Source organism: Cuculus canorus, chromosome 13, assembly GCF_017976375.1.
Source record: "Cuculus canorus isolate bCucCan1 chromosome 13, bCucCan1.pri, whole genome shotgun sequence".
In the NCBI taxonomy this organism is placed as follows: Eukaryota; Metazoa; Chordata; class Aves; order Cuculiformes; family Cuculidae; genus Cuculus; species Cuculus canorus.
Window position 1 is genome coordinate 13901228 of NC_071413.1, and position 21618 is coordinate 13922845.

A 21618-nucleotide genomic window follows, 5' to 3' on the forward strand; every position below is an offset into this window, starting at 1 on the left:
ACATAGTGAGTTGCTGACAATGCCAAGGTGAGGTGTTACCATCTTCTGAATCCTAATCCAGAGCTCTGTCTGCTGGAGCTCACTCCCTACCTTGTCTGGAGGGACGCTCCAGTACGCACACAGGGACAGGCCAGGACTTTTGATTTGTGAACTCTGGACATCTTGGAATGGGACTGTAGATATAGGATGTAAATTCTTACATTTTTTACTTTTATGAAATATCACTCTCTGAAATGCATGAACTGAATAGGAGGAGCTATTTTATTGGTGAAGGCTTGTTTCCTGTTTTGGACTCAGTAAAAACAACAGCAAAGGCTGAGTGATTTGATCACCATTAAATGTAGTAGTTTGTCTGAAATTATTTTCTCATTGTGATTCTGAAAACATAACAGAATAGGAAGAGGGAACAATTTACACCTGCTTTTAATAATTCCTTTTAACACTGACGTGAAAGGAACTCTCCGTTTGAGCTCAGTTTAAAAACTACTTCATAGCAAAAGAAAGCAGCTTGTTTGCACTGTTTCCTTACTGCAGAATGTTTAAAGCAGCAGAAACTAAATCAATAAAACTACATTAAATAAATATAAATGTATTGAAGACATTTGGGAGATGCAGTTTGTGAATGAGTCTCTTTGGGGCCAGATGTGAAACCTGCAGTATTTGGGTAGAAATTGTTCCTTGGGCTGCAAGCTGCTTTTAGGTCCATATGCTTCTCTCATCCACATGTACAAAGAAGTCTGTGCACAGAGGAGGAGAGAAACGTGGCCCTTTATGATTGGGGAACTGAGAACTGGAGAACGCATAAACGCTGTACGATTGGCACAGCCCAAGACCAAAAGTATTGCAAATTAATGGGAAAAAAAAATTGTGTACAGTTGGCATGTCTGTCCGTACATGAATCACAAGGAAGAGTTGGGCAGAGATCCTTTTAGGAAGAAAAGAAAAACATATGTTAGTTATTGTATTGAGAGGATGTTTTTATGAGAAAAGAGGATGCTGCTTCATTAATAACTCTGACATGTCACACCAATTCTGGTAGGTCTGATAGATTAAACATGAACCTCTCATTAGTCAAGCAGCTGAAATGTATTGGCTGCTTTACCCACCTGATATTTATTCCTTGCACAGTATAACTACAAAATTGACATCTTCTTTTAAAATTGTTTGGCTGTAATAAATATAAAACTTTCACCACTGATGTAAAGCATTGCAAGCTGGCATCATTTCCTATCCCTTTTTAATTATTCTTGACACTGTGGAGAAACATCTAATATAAATCTGTAATGTGCTCTGATGACAAACTACACGGTTGGAAGACCATGTAATCTCTCCACAATTAATTAAAGTGCATAGAGCTCTCCCCCCTCCCTTTTTTTTTTTCCTTTATTCCTATTTTTTCCCACCCCCCTCAGCAACCAGATGCCACGGACTGGCTCAAATATCATTGCTGTCAACTGTAAAAAATTAAGATCCAAACCCTAAGAAAGGTACTTAAATAAAGAAACCAGATGCCAGGTTATTTTTTGATATTATGGCATATATCTTGGTGGAAGGCACTATTGTTCAACATCTGTAGCTTTACATACTTAATTACTCACATAACTTGGCAAATCTGTCAGCAGTTTATTTCCACAAGTATCTGTCACTGCAGAAAATCTTTACTGAGAATTGAACGATGCAGATCAGTGTGAATAGTTCACCAGCACTCCTAGAGCAGCTGAACTAAGGAGGAATTGGCTGCCGTTTTTCCAGTGGGCATATTCCTTTGGTTTTGAGTGGGTGTGAAGCTGCTTCAGCTCCGTGCTAGAAACAGTGAGCAGTGGTGTTATGCTCACAGGACACATGGAGCTGATCAGATGCAAATTAATAACAATTTTTAGGCAACATTAAAACATTTACTGACTGCAATAATACTGAGGTTGGAAAAGAGGGTGATAAAATACATTTATTCAATATTACTGTACCACCATAACACTTTAGGTGCTGAAGTCTATAGCCCCAGGAAACTGCAGGTTCAGGTTAATCTGCAAGATTGCAGCAAAAGTTCAGGTACTATTTAATAATGTTAACAAGAAAAAAAATTCATAAGCACATTATAATTTTTCATTGATGTTACAGTATGAAAAAAAAATCACCTCAGTGTTATTTGACACGGATATATCTATGGAAATGTTTGAAAGACTTTAATGTATTTTCTACCATTTCTGTAAAATTAGAATAAAAATGATGGTATGCTGATGTCAGTGGTTTTTCTACCCACCTAGCAAATGTATTTAGATCAATAAAGTAAAGTGTTCGAGGGTTACAGTTATTTGGAAAAACTCCACTATGCTTCATTATTTCTCAGTTTAGGATTATTTTATTACTTAAAAAGAGTTTTTCAAGCATCATAAAATAAATGGTTGTTGTTGTTAGTGGGGCCTTTTGTGGGTGGAATGTGCAACTGTTGTGACATGCGGAGTGAGTTTCCAGCTCCAAGACATCTGTTACGTGCGCTGCCGAGCTGCTCTTTGTACTGCTCTGTGCACAGCACCAGCTGTGGGCAGGTGTCACCGCAATTGGTCTCCTCAGGAATAGGAGAATTGTATAATCAATATTTACTCATGGAAGTAACAATAAGGGTGTAACTTAACATTAAAGGTACAACTTAGCTACCTAGTTGATTATGTAGGGCTGATGGTTAAGGATGCAGTGGAAGGTCAATAGTTCTGTCGTGGTTCGGAGAGGTTTCTTTTTATGACATTAATATTAGTGTTTGTAAACTGTTCTCTCAATCGCTGACTTTCTGGTTCGTGTTTCACTTTATGCCACCATTAACTCCCTCCTCATTAATAATATAAATCAAGAGGTTTGCAGAACATTTCCTTGCTGCATGGTGTATTTCTTAAAAGAAATTTACTGCTGTTGCTCAAGATGGTGGATTTTTTTCTCCCGCTACTAGAGCGCTGGCACAACTACAACCTAAACTACACTGTACTGGTTAACGCTCTTGGAGAGAAAATTCCTCCTTTTTAGCAAAAAGTACTGACTCATCAGCTTTGTAAGCATTCTGTTTGAGCGTGCAGTGTTTCCACTGAAACATTTTAAAAATAGAGCAGTCAAAACTACAGAACAGTTCATAAATGGGGAATGCGGATCCAGCGTGGTGGTTTAAACCCATATAAAACTGATGCAAACAATAGATAAGCTTTTCTGTGCTGTGTTTTTTAGAATACTTTGTGTTCTGACAAGGCGTTCAGTATATGCTCAACGATTACGTTTTTTGAATAATTTTATTCGGGGTTATATATGACACGATCATCTTATTTATACACGCATGATGGTTGAGGGGTTTGAAACTGTGGTGCAAACTATGGCTCAAATTTCACTATCAAGTAGCTCCAAGAAATCCCATTAGTTTCACCGATTTTTGGTGGGCTATAACTGGGGGAACACGTAGAGATCCACATGAATGCATTTGCATGCAAGACGCCTCTTGAAACCATTGTACGACAGCCACTCCTAGGGCAGAACACGGCAAAGCGGCAGCGGGCTGGCTCGGCACAGAGCAGGCGGGAGAGTTCTCTCTAAAGAAATAAGGAATAAAGCTAGGTGGCATAAAACTTGTGTATTAAAAACATTCCAGTTTGGGCAAAAGCAACATTCTAAGGGTACAGTAAGTGCCAGGGGATTTTAGTGACCACAAATGGTTAGGAACTTGGTTTTACATCACGTCTGACCAATAGTTTATGACACGCTGTGGTTTTTGCTTTTCTATAACAACATGCTTCTTGGATTGTTTAAAGTATTTGGCTTGCAACACCTCTGTGGCATGGGTTAGCTTGCAGTAATGCATACTTTGATGTGTCTTATTGTTAAATTATATAGCGCATACAATTTTTCATTTTATTTAATACAAATCATTTTTATTTACTTAAAAGGAGCAAGCTGTCTTATTATATGTGTTTGGCTTAGAAACAAAGGAATTATATTCTTTTAAGAGGTGTTTTATGTTTTATGGTTACTGAGAGAATACGTGGCCTTTTAATAGGCATTTATATAAGTGGGATCCATGTCTCCACTCTATTATATATTTTCAAATAATTAAAAGTGCTACACAAATGCCATATGATAGCCTTACAAAAAAGAGGGAAAACCCATGTGGTTTAAGATGTCAGGAAAAAAAAATCCTGTTTCATAGGGAGGGGAGGAGGCAGAAAGGTTTATTAGGGTAATTTAATTTCTACTGATGCTACAAACATGCGTGGGATGGGGATGTGGGAGTTCAAATGTAGACGCTGCTTTTACTGTTCCCTGTAGTGACCTGTTCTTCATTGAGACAGTCAATTGACACAGACGCCAGTGCATTTATTACTGAGTCTACTGTAAATGAGACTTTCAGTCTTGCCAGGGATAGATATTTTTCCTGTGTTCACCACTATCACACATCACGTTCGAGGGAGGGGGAAAAGGAACTTTTAAAACAATAATATCAAACAACTTGGAAAAAAATGTTAAATATTACCATATGAAGAACTGATTAAATTTGTATGGTTTTCTTTCAGTAAAAATTGATATGTGATGAAACGCAGTGCAGCTGGATAACTTGTTTTGGCTAACGTTCCAGTGTTCTCTGATCTCTTTACCCAGCTATATATAAGAAAAGAAACCCTATCAGTGTTCTTGTTCCTATTGTACAAGCTCTGACATAAATGCCCCTTTTTCATTTACCCCTTACCATCTGGACTGTAATAAACTTAACATGAGTTTGCCAGTGAGGTAGTTTATCTGCATATCTTCTTCATATTCAGACCTACTCTCAAATACCGTTTTTGTAAATCTACTCATCGCGGTTTTCATGCATTTAATTTGAAAAACTACTGTACTTGGATATTCAGCAATGCTGGGGAACTAATGAGCAGATGCTGCTCATGTTTCCTTTTTGGTGTAGCCCAAAGGCAAGTTATGTTCTGATAGCAGGGAACCAAAGGCTAAGTCTCATGTTTAAAAGTTGTCTTGTTCTGTCCTTCACACTGCACAGTGTCTTATACACAGTCATTAATTAACGACAATGCCACAATGTTTAGGTGCCTCTTCCTGTTTGACTGCGGTACTTTCTTTGTGTACACACTGGGCTTATGATAGTGGTATTTTTAGCGTGCCAAAGAAACTCAGGAGCAGTTCTTCCATGTGGGTAGCATTTTCGATCAGCTCATTTTTAAAAAGTATAAAGGCTCTGTCGAAGTCATAAACCGATGCTTGTCAATATCAGAGGTGATTTTAAAATTCATATTCCTTCTGACGGTTCCTCTGTACCTGAAATGCAGGAGTGTGAATTTAGTCTAGTTTCCTTATTTCAAATTCCTTTCTTCAGCCAAATGTCCTTATATTGCAGGCTTTTTGGCTGGCACAGGGCGATCAGACTTCCTGCTCATTGATGTAGATAGAATTTTTCTTTTATTTTGGGAGTGGCAGGGGGTTGCTACAAAGTTTAATTTTCCATTTTGTTAACTAAGAACATATGCCAAGGGTCTTGGACTCTCTGAAGTACTGACTGACATAAAATATAATGGCAATCCAGCACGGGCTGGGGCTGGAGGATCTTGGATATTGTCCCACTAGATACTGGAAGACTGCAGATTTTTTTAACTGGGATAGATAGCGTGGGTAATTTGCTCTTCACTTTGGCACACTCTGTTTAATTGCAACTACAGCAGAGCAAAACCATCTGCTAAAGTGATCAAGGTCGGAGTTTATGAGTTATGAATGTTAGAGAAAGTCATAGATGCAGTTCTTCTTGTCATTTCTTGTGGTGGAACCCCACAGAGGTGTACCGCATTCTTGGTACATAGTGGTTGTCTCTGTTGTTTGATAAGTGCCAACCATGTGTTTCATCCTACTGCCAGTCCTGTGCTACTGCAGCTGCTAGCACACTGGGCTGCTTCTGCTTGCTCTGTTTGTCAGTGTTGTTCCTAACTCTTCCATATTTTTCGAGGATGTTTGGTGCAAAACTGTGTTTGAAAACAGGCAAAAACTAAGAAAAATTTCATGACTATTGTAGGCTCTAATTAGGGACCACGCAAACTGGGACATCTAGATCTACGCGGTTTTCCTTAAATTGCAACAATAAAGCTCTATTTTAGTCAGATTTTTCTGGTTTTGCTGGTATCAGAATGCTTTTTCCCCCTTTTGAAAACTTTGCAGCTTGGACCATGATTCCTCTGTTCTTTTGTTTGCTGCTGTGCAGCGCTCTGTGATGACTTACAAACCATTCTTCTTTCTCAAACATAAGCTCGCTCTGTAAACATCTCCAGATATTTTTTCCTATGTGAGGTGCTACAGAAAAAAACCCACCCACATCTTCCCTATTAAAAACCCTGTAAACCCCCAATAGAGAATTAAATAATAATAAGGAATTATATCCCTGCAAGAATTAGTGAGATGAAAATGGAAATACCTGTAGTTAATAAACTATTAATGCTTTAATTCTACAGCAGCCTTTCCATCCCTGTTAATGTGATTCTCAGTAAATTCTAGTGAACTTCTATATTAAAGTAGACAATTCTTTTGCTTCAAATGAAGAGGAGTTATTATTGTTTATTGACTGATGATGCAGCAGAAAATATTTCAATGTACATTTCATCCCCAAAATACTAATGCCAGAATTCTGATGTTCTGATGACGTTCTCATGTTTAGACTTCCCAAATGTGATTGTTGTATAAGGATATTATACCTCCTTTTTGTCACTGCTATCACTGCATGATTATGCATGGATGGATTTTTTTATGTTCAAGAGTTCACACTGTAAAGCTCAGAAGCATTGCAGAACCTACTTTCCTTGTCTAAACCCTTAGCCTTGGAAATGAAGGCTGATCTTCTAAAAGAAGTGACCAGTAACTACCTCTACGCTTTGAACAAAATTCTAATCCAGTTGTAGGCATTTTCTGTACACGTAAAGAAAGATTCTGGCCTTTTATGCCCTTTAAAACTTGCTTGTTTCGTTTTTCTTTCTTATCATTGCTACCATAGCTCTCTTTCTGTTCATATCACTTAATGTCACATTTGTGTTGCTAACTTAACTTTCTAAGGTAAAAGGTATCTTAAAGTGGAGAGTAGTCATAAGAATATAAATATTGCCATGAAAGTTCAGGTGAAAAGTCTGCCTAATTCAGTAATCCAGTGTGAACTCGGACAGTTTTGAAAGCTTAAAGAAAGAGTGGAGAGGTGCTGTGAGACAAAAACTGGTTTTCCACATCTCAATCTTAGTGGACATTTATGTGAAGAAGATCTGGTGTAACTAAGTGGGAGTTAGATTTGTTGAAACACGATAGAACGTTGTAAAAATCACTTTAAAATTCACATACAGTTCTCATAATTTAATTCACGTGTATTCTGATTTCAGTGTGGTGTGATGTATATGCTAAGTTCTGACTGATGGTTTAAAGTTAGAATTTTGGTTTGTGCAAATATAAAGAAAAATGTTTAATAGGTGTATAGAACTGAATAAGCAATTATGTACGTTCTGTAATACCTTTGTTCACATAAGAGGAATGCTATATCCTGTTCTGAATACTAAGGTTTACTCTTTAGATTTATAGGATAAGTTATGGATCTTAAAGTCAATGATTTTTGCAAGGCTTGATAGCTTGTTTCTGTAAGAGCGTTGTCTGTTCTGAAAACAGTAGTTTGTAAAAGAACAAAAAAATCTTCAGAATTACTGCCACCCCAAAAGAATATGCTGTGTTGTCCTAAAATCCAGCCAAGCAAATTACTGTATATATGTGCGTATTTGGTGACATGTTTTCATTGGAAAAGTGTTCCATTTTCAGACTATGTTAGAATACCTTTTACATTTTTTCCTTTAAATAACGTCAGTCCGTGAGTATAACTCATTGGAAGGAACATATTTGAAAATGGTATATATGGTGCTTAACTTCCAAGAAGTGGCGACTGCCTGAGCTTTGCAGCTGTTACCTTTGCTTTCGTCTAAAATACTGATTCTGATGTGATACGTAGACAGCAGAGATGACCCAGAGAAGTTATGAATCAGCTAGAACAAAGGAAAGCAAGTGCGAGGGAACATTAAAAGAAGCATTCTTCTATCAGTTCAAAGTCTTGACCGTCTGCTCTTAATTTATTGTCATGCAGAGTTTGGATCTTTCACTGCTCTTGGGGCGCACAATGAATCAAATCCTGTTTCCTAATTTCCACCATTCTAAGTTATAGTCCTAGGAAATGGAATTCTGCAGTTTCTTGCCTCTCTTTGTGACAGCTGAAGGAAAGGAATGAGGTGAAGAGACAACATGGCATTGTAGCCCTTTCACTTGGAATCTACCTAGGTCTCTAACTTTGGCATGAACAAGCATTGACTTTTTCTGTCTTTGACAGGCTTTAGATAAGGACTTTCTATGGCCATTGTGTAAAACTGTGAAGAATTAGTCTTATTTGCGCTAGACGCTATCCAATATTTTAATGGTATTTCACAGAAATTAAGGTGAAAATGTTCTATGGCTGAATAAAAAAGAAAATCCAGCTGGCTTGCTTCATGCATTACTTAACTGCCCTCTTCCAACAAAGTCAAAATTATATGAAAACCTCAGAGCATCCCTTCTCAGATTTTATTTGATTATTTCAATATGCCTGATTGCTTGCTTAGATGGTTTTGAATTAAAAATGTATATAATGGGGTAGGAATTTAAAATAAAGGTAGGGTTCAAAAAGTCTCCAAACCAAGTTCATAGTTGGGCTTGAAAATGAACTGATTCTCATGAGATTTGAGAGGAGTTTGCTGAGAACTAGTAAAAGTCTGTGTATTAAGCCTGTTCTAAAGGTAAGGATCCCACTTCACTGTTCCATTGTGTTCTTTGGGTGTCTGTGTATCAAATACTGCAAAATTCGAATGCTCACATTTCACGTGTGCTGACTAGGCAATGGGCAAATAAAAATAATGCAGACTTAAGATATTTCTGGGACAGCAAAGCAAGGGAGGCTTTGGCAGATGGTATTCAGGTCTGGTTGGAGTGCCTGTGTATAGTATACGATGCCATGAAGAGTATGTGATGTTTATGTTTGGTTTCAGCCTATAATTACTTGTTGAGGTCAATATCTGATGCTTTTCATTTCATCATCTGTTTTTTATAATATAGATAGCTCGATGAGCCAAATCGTGGACCAAACATCACCCCACAACCCAGTTCCATTTGAAGGAAAATAAAGGCTGCACGACAAGGAAAGGCTTTGAGCCCTTTCATTAACTATTGCAGTAAAGTATCTGCTATGGTGAAATGACCTTTATTTATTGTGTTGAATGTCTGTAGAAGACCTCCCCTCCCCAGAAAGCATGTTGAGAAGATGAGGTTGTCTGAACCCTCAGAAGAGCTTTTCAAATTAATTTTTAAAATTTAAGTAATTAATTTACTTATTACATTAAATTTATGTTAGCTGTTAAACGTAAATGCTTCAATTTCAAGGGGAACCTAAATCATTGGTACGTTGTGGTGTAATCCTTCTATATTAGAATGAGAACAGTTTACAGCGAGGCATGGCTGTCTCCCACCCAGAGGCAGTGTGCAGCCCCTTTTCTTACACGTCCTGATGTGGGTTTTTCCATGAACACTTTTTGCTCTTTAGTTATTTGTTGTAATTATCAAGTTCATTTTTCTCTAATAGATGTGATTAAGTATATTTAGCACTGTGTAATGAGTTTTCTGCCTGGTTGCATTCTGGCTAATAAGGAATTCCTCAGAGTCTCTTCTGACAGCTGCTGTGGATCCCAGGTTTGTGCTGCCACAAGAGACCACTTCCATGAATTGCTAACATTAGAGAAATTAACTCGGTTAGACTAACCATAAAATCTGGGCTGAAATTTGATTACTAATAGATCTCATGTTAGCTTTCAGCAACATGGACGTTGTGGTGTTCTCTTGCACAGAAAGACCCACAAAAAATAATCAGAATTCGCAAATACATTTGCGTTCACACATAGTGAATGTGTAAAGTTCTTTGTGGAGGCTGTACTGATTAAATAAAAAAAAGATTAAAAATAATATTAGCAATTATTGTTAGTGTTATTATTGTCATAATAGTCCCTTTTTTAGTTTTTATGGTCTGTCTGCTAATGTACCAGTCTATGGATAATACTTTTGTTATCCACACTACTTCCCATTATTATACCAGCTCCCAAATTTGTGAGGCTGAAAATGATGGGAAATATCTGTAATTGGTGATGCAGTGCTGTGGTGTAGTTGCTTAGCAACAGTCACTGCAGCCTCTTCACTGACTCTCCGGAAGGGGGATACAGAGACAGGAAGATGAAATAAATACAGTTTTGGCGTGGTTGACTTTGTAAGAGAATGATAAAGGTTGTAAGTTATTTTTCTGCTAAGTGCTGGGGACTGTGGAGAAAACCTTCTGTAAACAGATCATGTGAAAAAGGAGAAAAAATGGAATCTGGTCACTTGACTTTCTGAATTACTATAATGGAATGAAAATATAGCAGTAAATATGTTTTCTTGCTAAATGTGAGCCTGCGTTATGTTATGAGGTATTTTCTGCTATGGTGCATAATCATTACAGAAAATGCATAATCATAACCGTGTGTGTTCTATTTATCACCACAATTGAGTACCAAATTCTTGGAGAATAGGGATTGAAAATTAATGCCAAGTACCCCTTAAATTCCCTGCTGGTATGTTAATTACATAAAGACTGTTCATAATAGGGTTGGTGGTAATGTAATAATTATGGATGGGTCTATAGTTTTGAGTTCTTTCGAGATCGGAACAGCTCTGCATTTAGCATCACACGGTATTAATTCTTGGGAACTGTATTTCAGTCCTGTTCTGTTTTATCCAGTGAAAATGTTTTAGGAAGACTCATATGATCACTGAAGCATCACGGTGTTCTCTTCAGTGCCGTATATCCCCCACGCTGAACCCTTTGGCAAACTGCTGTGCTTGAAGCCTTTCTATAGAGCAAGGTATCACACTTTGCTATGTTATTTAGTATGAAAGTCTCAGCCCTTAGAAAACATAAAATGTAAAAACGAGTAGGAAGTAAGTTGATGCAGATATTTCCAACTTTGTTGTGGGGCTGTTATCTACAGTAACCAGCGACACGCGGGTTTTCTCCAAGTGCTAGTTATTACTGCTAGTCCGTGCTACTTTGCAGTTAGTGTTGGAGTGCCCAGATAAAGTGCGTATATAGGAGCTAAGAACAGATAACACGAATGCAAACAAAGACTTTTGACCTCCTTTGTACTTATTTATTTCTGAACTAATTCTTAAGCAAAAGAGCAAAAAGAGGTTGCATTTCAGTATGGTTCCTTTCGGGGAAAAATATGTTTAGAAATTTAGAAAGAAATACCTAATTATATAAGAGTTTGTATTGCTTCACTTTTACATTGATGTATTTTGCAAATGATGCTGCACTCATCATAAGCCCGGTCCTAAAATTAATCCTAAATAAGACGCTACATATCATAAAAGCAAAGATGTTTTGATCTAAGTGGGAGTCTGCTGGTTAATTTTTAGAAGGTCAGATTGATAGACAATATCTCACAGTCTAGATAGTGACTCTATCAAGCTAATTCTTAAACACATAGTAGTACAATGAATTATTCCTGTCTTGGAAGTATGGTTTATGACCTTTCTGCCCCAGGTATTATTGCTGATTATTATCTGAGAATGGGTAGTAGAATGCTTTTTGTTTCGTTGGGGTTTCTGTGATTATCATTTTTTTCATTTTAAGTCAAGATGCTTTTTAAGCAAATATGTTTTATGAACAATTTAATACAGCAGATTTCACTTAAAATAAATTTCTCTTACAGTATGGTAATAAAGAAGCGCTCTTTATCTGTTTTTTTTTTTCCCTGCAAGTTATTGTTTAAACTAATATCTGAAGTTGTGGAAATAAATATTTCTGTGACCTTTTGTTTTCTGCCTTTTTAGACTGTTTAGAATCACAGAATCATAGTTTGCTAAAGAATGTTAGCGTTTTAGAATATTTTAATTTATTTTACAAAATCTGCCCCTTCTAATTGCCAGCTTTTCAAAAACAAAATGGTGAAATTCTTCATATGAGACTGCATAAAAAATGGACCTATTTTGTATATAGAATATTGCCTGTCCTTTAGATCTATGTGTTTTGCTTATGGAATAAACCAAAGTAGGAGAGATAAACTAATATTTTGTATAAGCTCAGCCAGACAATACACATGATAAAGATGTTTCATCTTCTTATGTATGCAGAAAATATGAAAAATTGTAGTTTACACATATTTTCTCAATTCAAGTGTAAAATTGGGCCCCCAGATTGCCCTGGGCCACGGTGGTTGTGTTAAAGAAGCACTGTTTACCTAGCAGCTGAGTGAAAAATGATCAGAATATTAGACTCATCTAGGCCACATTAAGAAGCCATTGCATTTCCCGACAATTTTATGCTATCTCAATATGAAAACAGAGCAATTTCAGCCCATATCAGGTTATGATCGGCAATTACAGTTGCATAATTCACCTAGTCGTCTCTTTTCAGGGCCTTTATTTTCCCTCTTGGTGACATTCCTGAGAAAGTGCCTGATAAAAATGTCATATATCATCCTGGCTTTAAAACTCGTAAGGGGGTAATCTGCTATGCCTTGCTGAGCCTATATTCATCACTAGATTTTTGACTTGGAGGGGTCATGACACTCATAATTTCCTTTTTGATATTGTCCTCACTAGATATGACAAGGGGCTGTAAAAGCTCAGTTGTATGCTGTGGTTAAGAGCCATTCCAGTGGGGCTCATCACTAGCAATAACAGTGCATTACTGTGGATTGTGCAGTAGTTGGCCGTTTCGAAGATAATTAGATTTGATGTCAACATTTCTTTATCACCTGCATCCTTTTGTGCATCTGCGTGTCAAGTTGTTATTTCCGGATTTATTAGCACCCTCAGAGCTACTATCTATCTGTCAGCCTGTGTGGTGTTTGTGTTGACAGTTGTAAAGTTAATTACTACTACTAATGAGCATCGGGCTTTTGGTGGACATGGCATTTTGGGCATTTAAAGCTGTAATTAGATTTTTTTTTTCCTTTGTGTACAGCCACAGGAAAAATGCATAAAAAGAAAAAGAAAACGAAACCAAGCACCCTGACCTCAAATCTGTATCTCCAATTCAACATTGTTTACAGTATCTCCGATTCAAAAAAATAAAAAGGCAGCTTTGTTTGCTTTTTACTATTCTTTTCTTCTCATCATTAACTCCATGAATATTTGTTTTATCATGTCATCCAAACAAAGACCTTACAAAAAAAAAAGCAAGCATTATTTGCAGGTGACTTTATAAAAGCTCATCCAGATAGAGTATGTTTCAGTCTTTCCCTTTACTGTAAAAGTATTTGTATTTTAGTACACAGTCAAATATGAGTATTGTGTTCAAAAATAGATTTGTAAGGACAGCAAAATTGGCCCATCTCCTGATCCCTCTCATTTTAATATAATAAGGTATTAAACCCAGTGAACACAGAGACACTTATTGTTTATTATACAGTTGGAAATCCAGAGTAATTTCTGTGAAGTGGGATTAATGCAGGTATAACAGAAAGAATAATTTTGGTACTTATTTGCCTTGCATACGTGCTAAATTCCCTATCCTGTAAATCATATTATCAGGTCTTTCATGTGATATTCCAAGTAACATATAACTCATAGGATTTAGAATAATGGCACTTATATGTGACATATACTTTATGTAAGTATATTGTTTATTCTACTGCTGCAACTAAGAACCACTCCCTTGCTGCTGTTTCTATTTACCTTCTATTTATCATTATCTGCCATTTTGTTAAACAACTACCCTTCCCAGACATAAATCATCTGTAAAAATACTCTGGCTCAGAGAAAATTTCACCCTGGCACTGAAATGATGAGATAACCATTTTCATCTCTTGTTGAAGCATTGAGATTTATTGGGCTTTGATGGGCTACAGACCAGACATCATTCTCTGCTAAACAGACTCCCACTTGCATTTATTCTTATTGCATTTAGCAATTCAAAATGGAGCTTCCCGAGTCCCTGCAGAGCCCCTTCCCAGCCCAGGTGGGGCACGGGACATCAATGTTATTACTCTATATTAGATAAGGAAGGGACACACTCTGAAGCATGTGGTGATTCAGGTGATTTTTTTTATTTCCGTTTAGCAGTGATGACAGAATGTCATAGTGAAATGACTTCAAGACTCTTTTTTCCCTCTGCGCTGGTTCTGCAGCCTTGTCCCTCGAGGGCACTTCCATTGTACAGTTATATTAATTCTGCTAACTTTCAGACTTCATTGCTGACAATAGGCCTTTTGGCTTTCTCGGACTATTACATTAAATTTCCCATCAAACCATGTCAGCCTCTGAGGTCAGAGATTCCAAGAGAAGCTTCAGATATTTTGCCTTTTGACTTCACGGGCAGGTATTTCTAAATTGCTTTTAGCTTTGTTTTTCTAGTGTCGGAAATCGTATTGAACCTATCTGAAAACTCAGCCGATGAATGCTCATCAGGTGAAGGACAAATGGTCTGAGGGGTGGGGAGGGTGTGCGCTGACACCCAGACGCGTGTTTGCCGGCAATCTGTCCTCAGCCGTGCCGTTTTAACGAGAATCAGCTCCCCATAGTCTGCTGCATTTCTCGAGGTAGCATGGTTTGACCACGCATTTCACGTGCCCTCCCCAGTCATTCTTTGAAGGTTCATCTTCCGAACAAAAGGTTTTCATTTGATCTCAATGTACGTTTGTTAACTAGTTTTACTACTCTACAGTTTGTTGGGCGTCTTTATAAGCAGTCGATATAACATTTTTCAGTTAACAGTTAGGGAAACTAAGGCACAGAAAGTTGAGCTGTTTGAGCAAGATGATGGAAGCACAAGAATACGAGCAATTCTCCTTCATGGAGTCCCTTTAGCTGGCGCCGTCTGGAAACAGTTCCCTTGAAGCCATTTCGAAGAACTGAAATACAACGGACTTAAACAAAGCAAAACTTATTTACATAAAACATGGTTCTGGTAAAAATCATCGAAATCTTGTATTGTACTATGTAACCATGAAACAGTATTTAGATTATTGAGCAAGGTTTGCTGCTAAAGTATTCTTTTTCAATATATTAATCAAGATTCTCAGCCTTCTCTAAATAATATATAAATTATTTTAACTTGATGGATTTTTTGGAATGATTCTTCACAATTGGGGGGAAGTTTTTAAACCAGCCCTCGACAAATAAAATTTTTAATTTATTACAGGTTCATGCATGGCATTGAACTGGAGAAAAATGTTCTTTTAAAAAAGGTGTTACTGAAGGCAGAATACAATTAGAGTAAAAAATGCAACAAAATTATAGGAAAAAAAAAAACCCCGGCTTTGCGTAACAGAAATGCATCAAGAAACTAAGAATTTGGATGGTATATAGCATGCAATAAAATTCAGTATGTACAGCCATCTTAGCCACTATTTAATATTTTTGGTTTCTGTATTTAGAAAACAGTAATCCTGCGGTGTTTTCTTTCCCCAAACTCTGTCATTTGAAAATAAGGCAGATGAACAGGCTTCTGAGGGGAAAAGATTTCACTTAAAACCAGCCTTTGCTCATTTTTCTTGGTAATTATAAAGGACCAAAATTAGAACCGTGTTAATTCTTAACTGAGAATTACAAAGGTAAAGGGGAACGCCGTGTGTGTGTATACGGTATAAAGGGTGGTGGCAGGACTGGAGACTGATAAGCTCGGAAAGGCAGAGTCGATCTGTTACTACCTGCTTGCAGCCATAAGGCTCGGGAATCATTTGTGACGCTCTGGGGACAATTTTGTCACCCTGACAGTAATGCTGTTATGCACTAACTTGACACACAGGAAGAATCCATAAAGACAGATAAGTAACTGTGAAAGTGGCTGGGGATCAGCCTGAGTGCTGCCACTCACCTGCAGAGTGTCCTGAAGGATTGAAAATCCTGCCCAACGCGGAGATATGTCAGGCCACAGCTAGGACGCTGCGTGGTTACACCCAGGTTGTAGTAAAAATACGCATAAAGCACACACACAGAAGAGCCCCCAGGCATAAGTGTGAGAAGGTGAACTTCAAAGTATATTTGTTCCTCTTTGTAGCATTTTTTTTTTTCAGAATAATACTTGACATCTTTCACGGTCGGGCCAAATTCTTATATTAAATACGTTTGATTGGGCTGATTCCTGCAATTTTAATTGAGCTGAGTATAACATTGACGTAATGAAAATAAGAATTTAGCCAATGTGATTTTCGTGGGAGCCAATGGTTCGATTTCTAGGTGTGAATTTTTTTTCTAGTAATTATTTTGTACCAATAGAGGTCCCCATCTGCAAATCGAATGAAGAAACTAGTGACCTTACAAATATATTCTGCTTTTAAAAATACTTCAGCTGTTGCAGTCAACCGTAGGTGCTAAAAATCAGTACCAAACCCTTTGCTCTTTATGTACAAGAATGTGTTAATTCCTACTGAAAATGCATTTCTTTTTGTAAAAAAAATAGACTTGCAGTTTTTTAATTATTTTGTAGAAACTTAGTGATACTTTTAGTGCTTTTTTGTTTGTTGGACGCAAAAGGTTGTAATCTAACCTTGAAGACCACTTCCAAATTCAGTCACTCTTCATGACCTTCTTCTCATTGTTCATATTTAATGATTTGAAGTATTTTTTCTAAGGAAAGAAATTAGTTTCAACCAAAGGCAGATGATGTGGTTGGATTTTTATTGTTTTCCTCCTTTCTTCTCAGTCTGGCCACTGGCTTTCATGGTTAAGAAACAGTCCTTTGGAGACAATCTCTGAAGCATTTTGATTCCTGGAACAGAAAGCAAAAAGTATTGCCACCCTTACATTTCCTCACATCCCACATGCTCAGGATTATTTTTTCCATGTGTTTTTCTTTTTTATTCCAAACTGGAAGTTCAGTGTTGTGTCTTCAATTTCCTTCCACCCCACCAACTTCAGAATAACCTCTGCAGTGCACTGAAACGGTACCTCTTCCCTTCACGCAAATACTTTGACCTATCTGGAAAGCAGTGGGGTGCGACAGGTCTGATGCTCAGCCCCAAGTGCCAATCCCAGCTTCCCTGCTGAGCACTGATGTACATCACATACAAACCCTATTTACGTATTAATTTCATACTCTACTAGTTTCTTTTTTATTCTTTGCCTCTTTGGCGTAGTTTTGGGTACACGTTTTCTGGATGGTTTGTGCAAGGTGGGATATTTGGCCTCCTCCCCACATGATCTGCGATGACCTTCCTCCAGTCACCCTCTCCGTGTGTCATGAATATTTTCTATTCTTGAGGATGCCCTCCTCTGGAAGTCCTGAAGAATACGAGTTACCTCAAGAACTGGTCCCAGTAACGAGAGGCCACATAATGAGCTTTTGTGCGGTAAGATACACTAGTCATCATTACCAGCACTTTCAAACTATTTAGCAACTGTCTAGCTTGCTTCTCCTTTGGCGTATGTTATTGGAAGCACTGATTAAGAGATTTTCGAAACCTGTTTCCTGCCATGCCCCTCCCTGTCTCAATGCTTTTTATCCTTAAGTCAAAATAGCTGTAGCCCCAAGGATCTTCCCCCTTAGGTTCCTGCATTGCTTTAGCCTTTTCTGTTGGATTTGTTCTTTTTTTTTTTCCTTTTCTTCTGTTGCTGTCTCCCATTCTATATGAGTGGGTTCTTTTTCCTGATCCGATTGCTTCTCCTTGTCCAGGGCTGTAACAAGTTTTGCCTTTGTTAAGAGTAATTTGTAGCCACTTTAGCCTAGTATAAGAGCTTTATTTTCTGATTCTTTCTGATTGTTACAGCGCTTTATAGACTACTTAGAGAACAGTTTTACATTAAAAAATGTCTCAGGAGAAGAATGAAGATGGGGATTTATAAACCATAGAATCATAGATGGTTTAGGTTGGAAGGGACCTTAAAGGTCATCTAGTTCCAACACCCCTGCCATGGGCAGGGACACGTCCCACAAGGTCAGGGGGCTAATTTAGGTTAGATATACATCAGTTTTTCTTACAAGTGTTAAAGATGATACTCCCCCCAAATGACTATTAACACCTATTTTTAGATTCTAAAGGACCATTTCTACTGTGTTTCAGTCTCTTATTTTTGAGCAGGTAGGGTTTGTATTTCTGTTGCAATCTTGAACAGTAAAGCCTTTTGAAACCAGAAGTAAAGATTCATGTGTTTTTCAAGTCCAAGTATTTCTTACTTGATAAAGATGCAGCAAGTACTGTGAAAATTTTATCAGCAATAAGAATTAGCAAAGCAGTGTCTAACGCATCCCATTTTACCATGTTTTTGCTGAGATACAATTATTTGGGGTAATCAAAATTCAGGTCAGGTGCTTCTTCACCAAAAAGTGGTTTTTACAAAGCTAAAGCTTTCCATGGTAAACATCTCTGGTTTATTAAAACAAAATATTTTAATTTTGTGTGACTGTGAAGTATAATAGTTCAGGTTTCTGATTATTCAAAAACATTTCATTTTGTGTGATTTGAAATTGACTTCTAGAAGTGTAGATTCAACTTCCATTTTGTTCTGTTTGTTCAGCTTCTTGGCAAAAATAGTGTATCTTCGATGCATTTTGGTCTTTGTAAGATAAAGCGATGTAATGGCCTATAGGAGTTAAATGACTGCTGAATAAATTATAGGAGATGTAATCTCCCATAAGGGATGTCAACTGTAGTGTGAATGTGATGTTATTCAAGCTTACCTGCCACAACTCCCATCAAGCTGTATGTTCCCATGAAGAATACAGTTCAATATTTACTGACTAAAAGTCAAGTGTTTCAGCTTAGTTTTACAAATCAAAGTGAACACTATAATTTGGAATTATTTGGGCATTATTTGATAAAAAAAAAATTGCAATATATAAAAAAGCAATGGAAGTTCCAAAATTTCCTCTGGCACAGAGATTTGCGTTTTCACTCAGCTTATGTGCAATATGCCATCGGCAAAGCAATTCTCTTCTATAGTCAATTGCTCGTGTTGGTTGAACTGAATGCTAATGGAGGAGCTTTTATCTCATTCAAAACATATTAGTCAGAACCCAGAGAGCAAGAGGATAATGCCAAAAGGTGTCTTGCATTGACAGCAAAACTTCTAGCTCTAGAGCTCATCTCTCCCATTTCCATTCTAATCTTGGCTCCAAGTTGGGGGAGGAAAATACAGTTATTTCCTGTCACTTCTTAGAAATATTTTTAACAAAATGTTTGTTTCCCATTTTCCCCTCTCTTTTCATAGTGCCTTTATCCAGAAGGTACATAATGACTACAACTCTTGTGCTTTGAATGGTGCTAAAGAAGTTATTGTGCTTTACTGCTTCATGGATTTGTAGAGGGAATTGGAAGACATTTTTTAAAATTTTAGACTCTCTTCCATACACTACTGAAAAAATTGAATGTAGTGGTTCAACATATTTCAACATTATAACATTATAATATACTTTAGAAAACTGATAAAGGATATCTGTGTTTCTAATGCTCGCAATTCTTCAGATAATGTTTGTTTTGCCTAGGTGTTCTGAATGTTTTTTGTTCCGTATCAATGCATATATATGTGCATGATACACAATACAGACATTGCTAATAATGAATGACCTATGTTTTTAAATGTATAATAGTCTGATTGAACTTGCTTTTGCAATCTAAGCTTCAGCACTGTTTTATAGCCTAACAATTTAATATTTTGTTTATCCAGGATCTTTTTATTAATGAAATATGAATCTCACAATGAATACCTCTTCACATTGGACTGGGAAGGAATAGAATGATGTGATTGTTTGCCATTAGGAGAGTGAAAATGATAGGTTTAGATAACCTGAAATTGAGTATGTATGGTGATAACTACATCTCCCTTTGCTGACTGTAGTTATCATGCATTTTCTTGGTGACTGCAAGCAGATTGCTTCTAGGTTTTTGTTGCATTTTCTTCTTAAAGTATATGTATTATGTATTTTCCATTTTAGAGAAGACCCATGCTAGACTCATAACTCATACACATACTTCAGACGAAGTGTAAGTTGGGCTGGTGAGAGAACTGAGTCCAAGAAAAGAATTTCATCTTTAAATTACTTGATACCAATTAATGAATGCTTACTGTGTTCCACTGTAAACTCACTATGTGAATCTATGTCATTTTACTGTCTCTTTTGAGGTTACTGCAAAATCTAAATGGAAAAAATGTGGATTCCACCCTCCACCCCACTGAAAAGGCAATGTATGAGTAATTTGTGGCAGGAGTCTTACAAGGCTAGATAGTTCTGTATAACGCTCCGGATTTTTGTCTTTATGCTTCATACATAGGGAAATAATACCTTGAGCTGTTATACTTAGTCATCTGCTACGAAGCTCAGCATCTAGTTTTTTTACTGGGCATTGCAATCTAGGATTCTCCCAGAGAAAGGAAAGAAGCATTATTTGGAATCAGGAAAATCTGGATTATGTTTACTTCTAAACTTGTGGTTATTCGGTAGTTCAAACTGCTGTATCAACTATCTTACTAAACATTTTCTAATAGATACCTCAAATCATAATTTCTTAGTGGGGTAGGTCTATAGTCATTGTCTGCAGAAAGTACTAATGAGGTCAAAGGTGGCAAATGTAGCAGATTTTTTTTTGTAAAACCAGCTAATTTGCTATGTCAGTTATGGTGGTGAGAGCTCGTGATTAGTAATCTGTGGAAGTTTCTACTACAAATGTCTGTGGAGAGCTAGTACTTGTAATTGTGTTATACCTGGCGGTGACTTCAGTAAGTCAGGTGTTCTGCATCAGGATGATACCAAGTTTAAATGTTCTTTCATTGCTGAAAGGTACAGCCACACGCAGAGGAAATATAATGATCCATGTGGCTGCGTATCCCTCTCCAGCAGTGACCTTAAGTAGATGTGTAGGGAAGCGTAATATAGGACCACTATTTATTATGTTTATTATATTATGGTATTTACTCCTTAAAATATCCTCCATAATAACTGTACAGTTACCATCTTCCTTTTCCTACGAATCCGGTGGTAGCCAGTTAAATTTATGATAGGGTGATCTTTTAGTAAATTAATTGCTGGGAAGAACTAGACTTTTCATACTACCAGTCACAGGAGGATGAGCGTTCACTTTCAAAGCCTGTGATCCCCTTGCTTACGGTACCAACCAAAGGTCCAGGAACGTCTGCTGTGACCCAGCCGTGCTCCTTTCAGCTGAGCCCGAGGACAGAGTGCACTCGCCTGCTGAAGAATTTAGGTCTCTGGTGTTCTGTTTGCCTTATGTAGGTACTAGAAAGGTCAAAATTCCCCTCTTTCCTTTAGGAGCGGTAATACTGAGTGTCTGCGTAATACCAAAGCCAAGGCTGTTTGATTTTGGCCAAGGGAGGGGATGGAAGCGAACCTGGCTTTGTGGATGTTTGGGTAGAGAGACCCACTTGTTAAAACATGGTGTGGCTGAAAAATCAAGGTAAGTGCTTTCCACTGATTAAACAGTGTGGACACAAGGAATTGTTTTACAGGAATTAATAGGAATTTAAGTAAAGAGACACCATAGGTATTCTGCAGAGAAGGGTTGTGCAGAAAAGGAGGAAAGGCACAGTGTTGCTAGAAGGGCTTCCAAAGGTCAAACCCTCAAT

At 37.4% G+C, this 21618-nt stretch overlaps 1 protein-coding gene across 8 annotated transcripts in view; it reads left to right on the top strand.

The window, feature by feature from the left end:
• The window catches only part of FTO (FTO alpha-ketoglutarate dependent dioxygenase), a 240029-nt gene that overhangs the window by 175346 nt on the left and 43065 nt on the right, over positions 1 to 21618 (top strand). The window contains exon 9 of one of the 8 annotated variants that reach the window (XM_054078936.1): positions 9127 to 9186. The exons of the other annotated variants lie outside the window; for them this stretch is intronic. Within the exon in view, the coding sequence (XP_053934911.1) occupies positions 9127 to 9130 (4 nt within the window). The 3' untranslated portion in view covers positions 9131 to 9186. Of the gene's footprint in view, positions 1 to 9126; positions 9187 to 21618 lie in introns of those variants that run through there. 8 annotated transcript variants of the gene reach the window in all.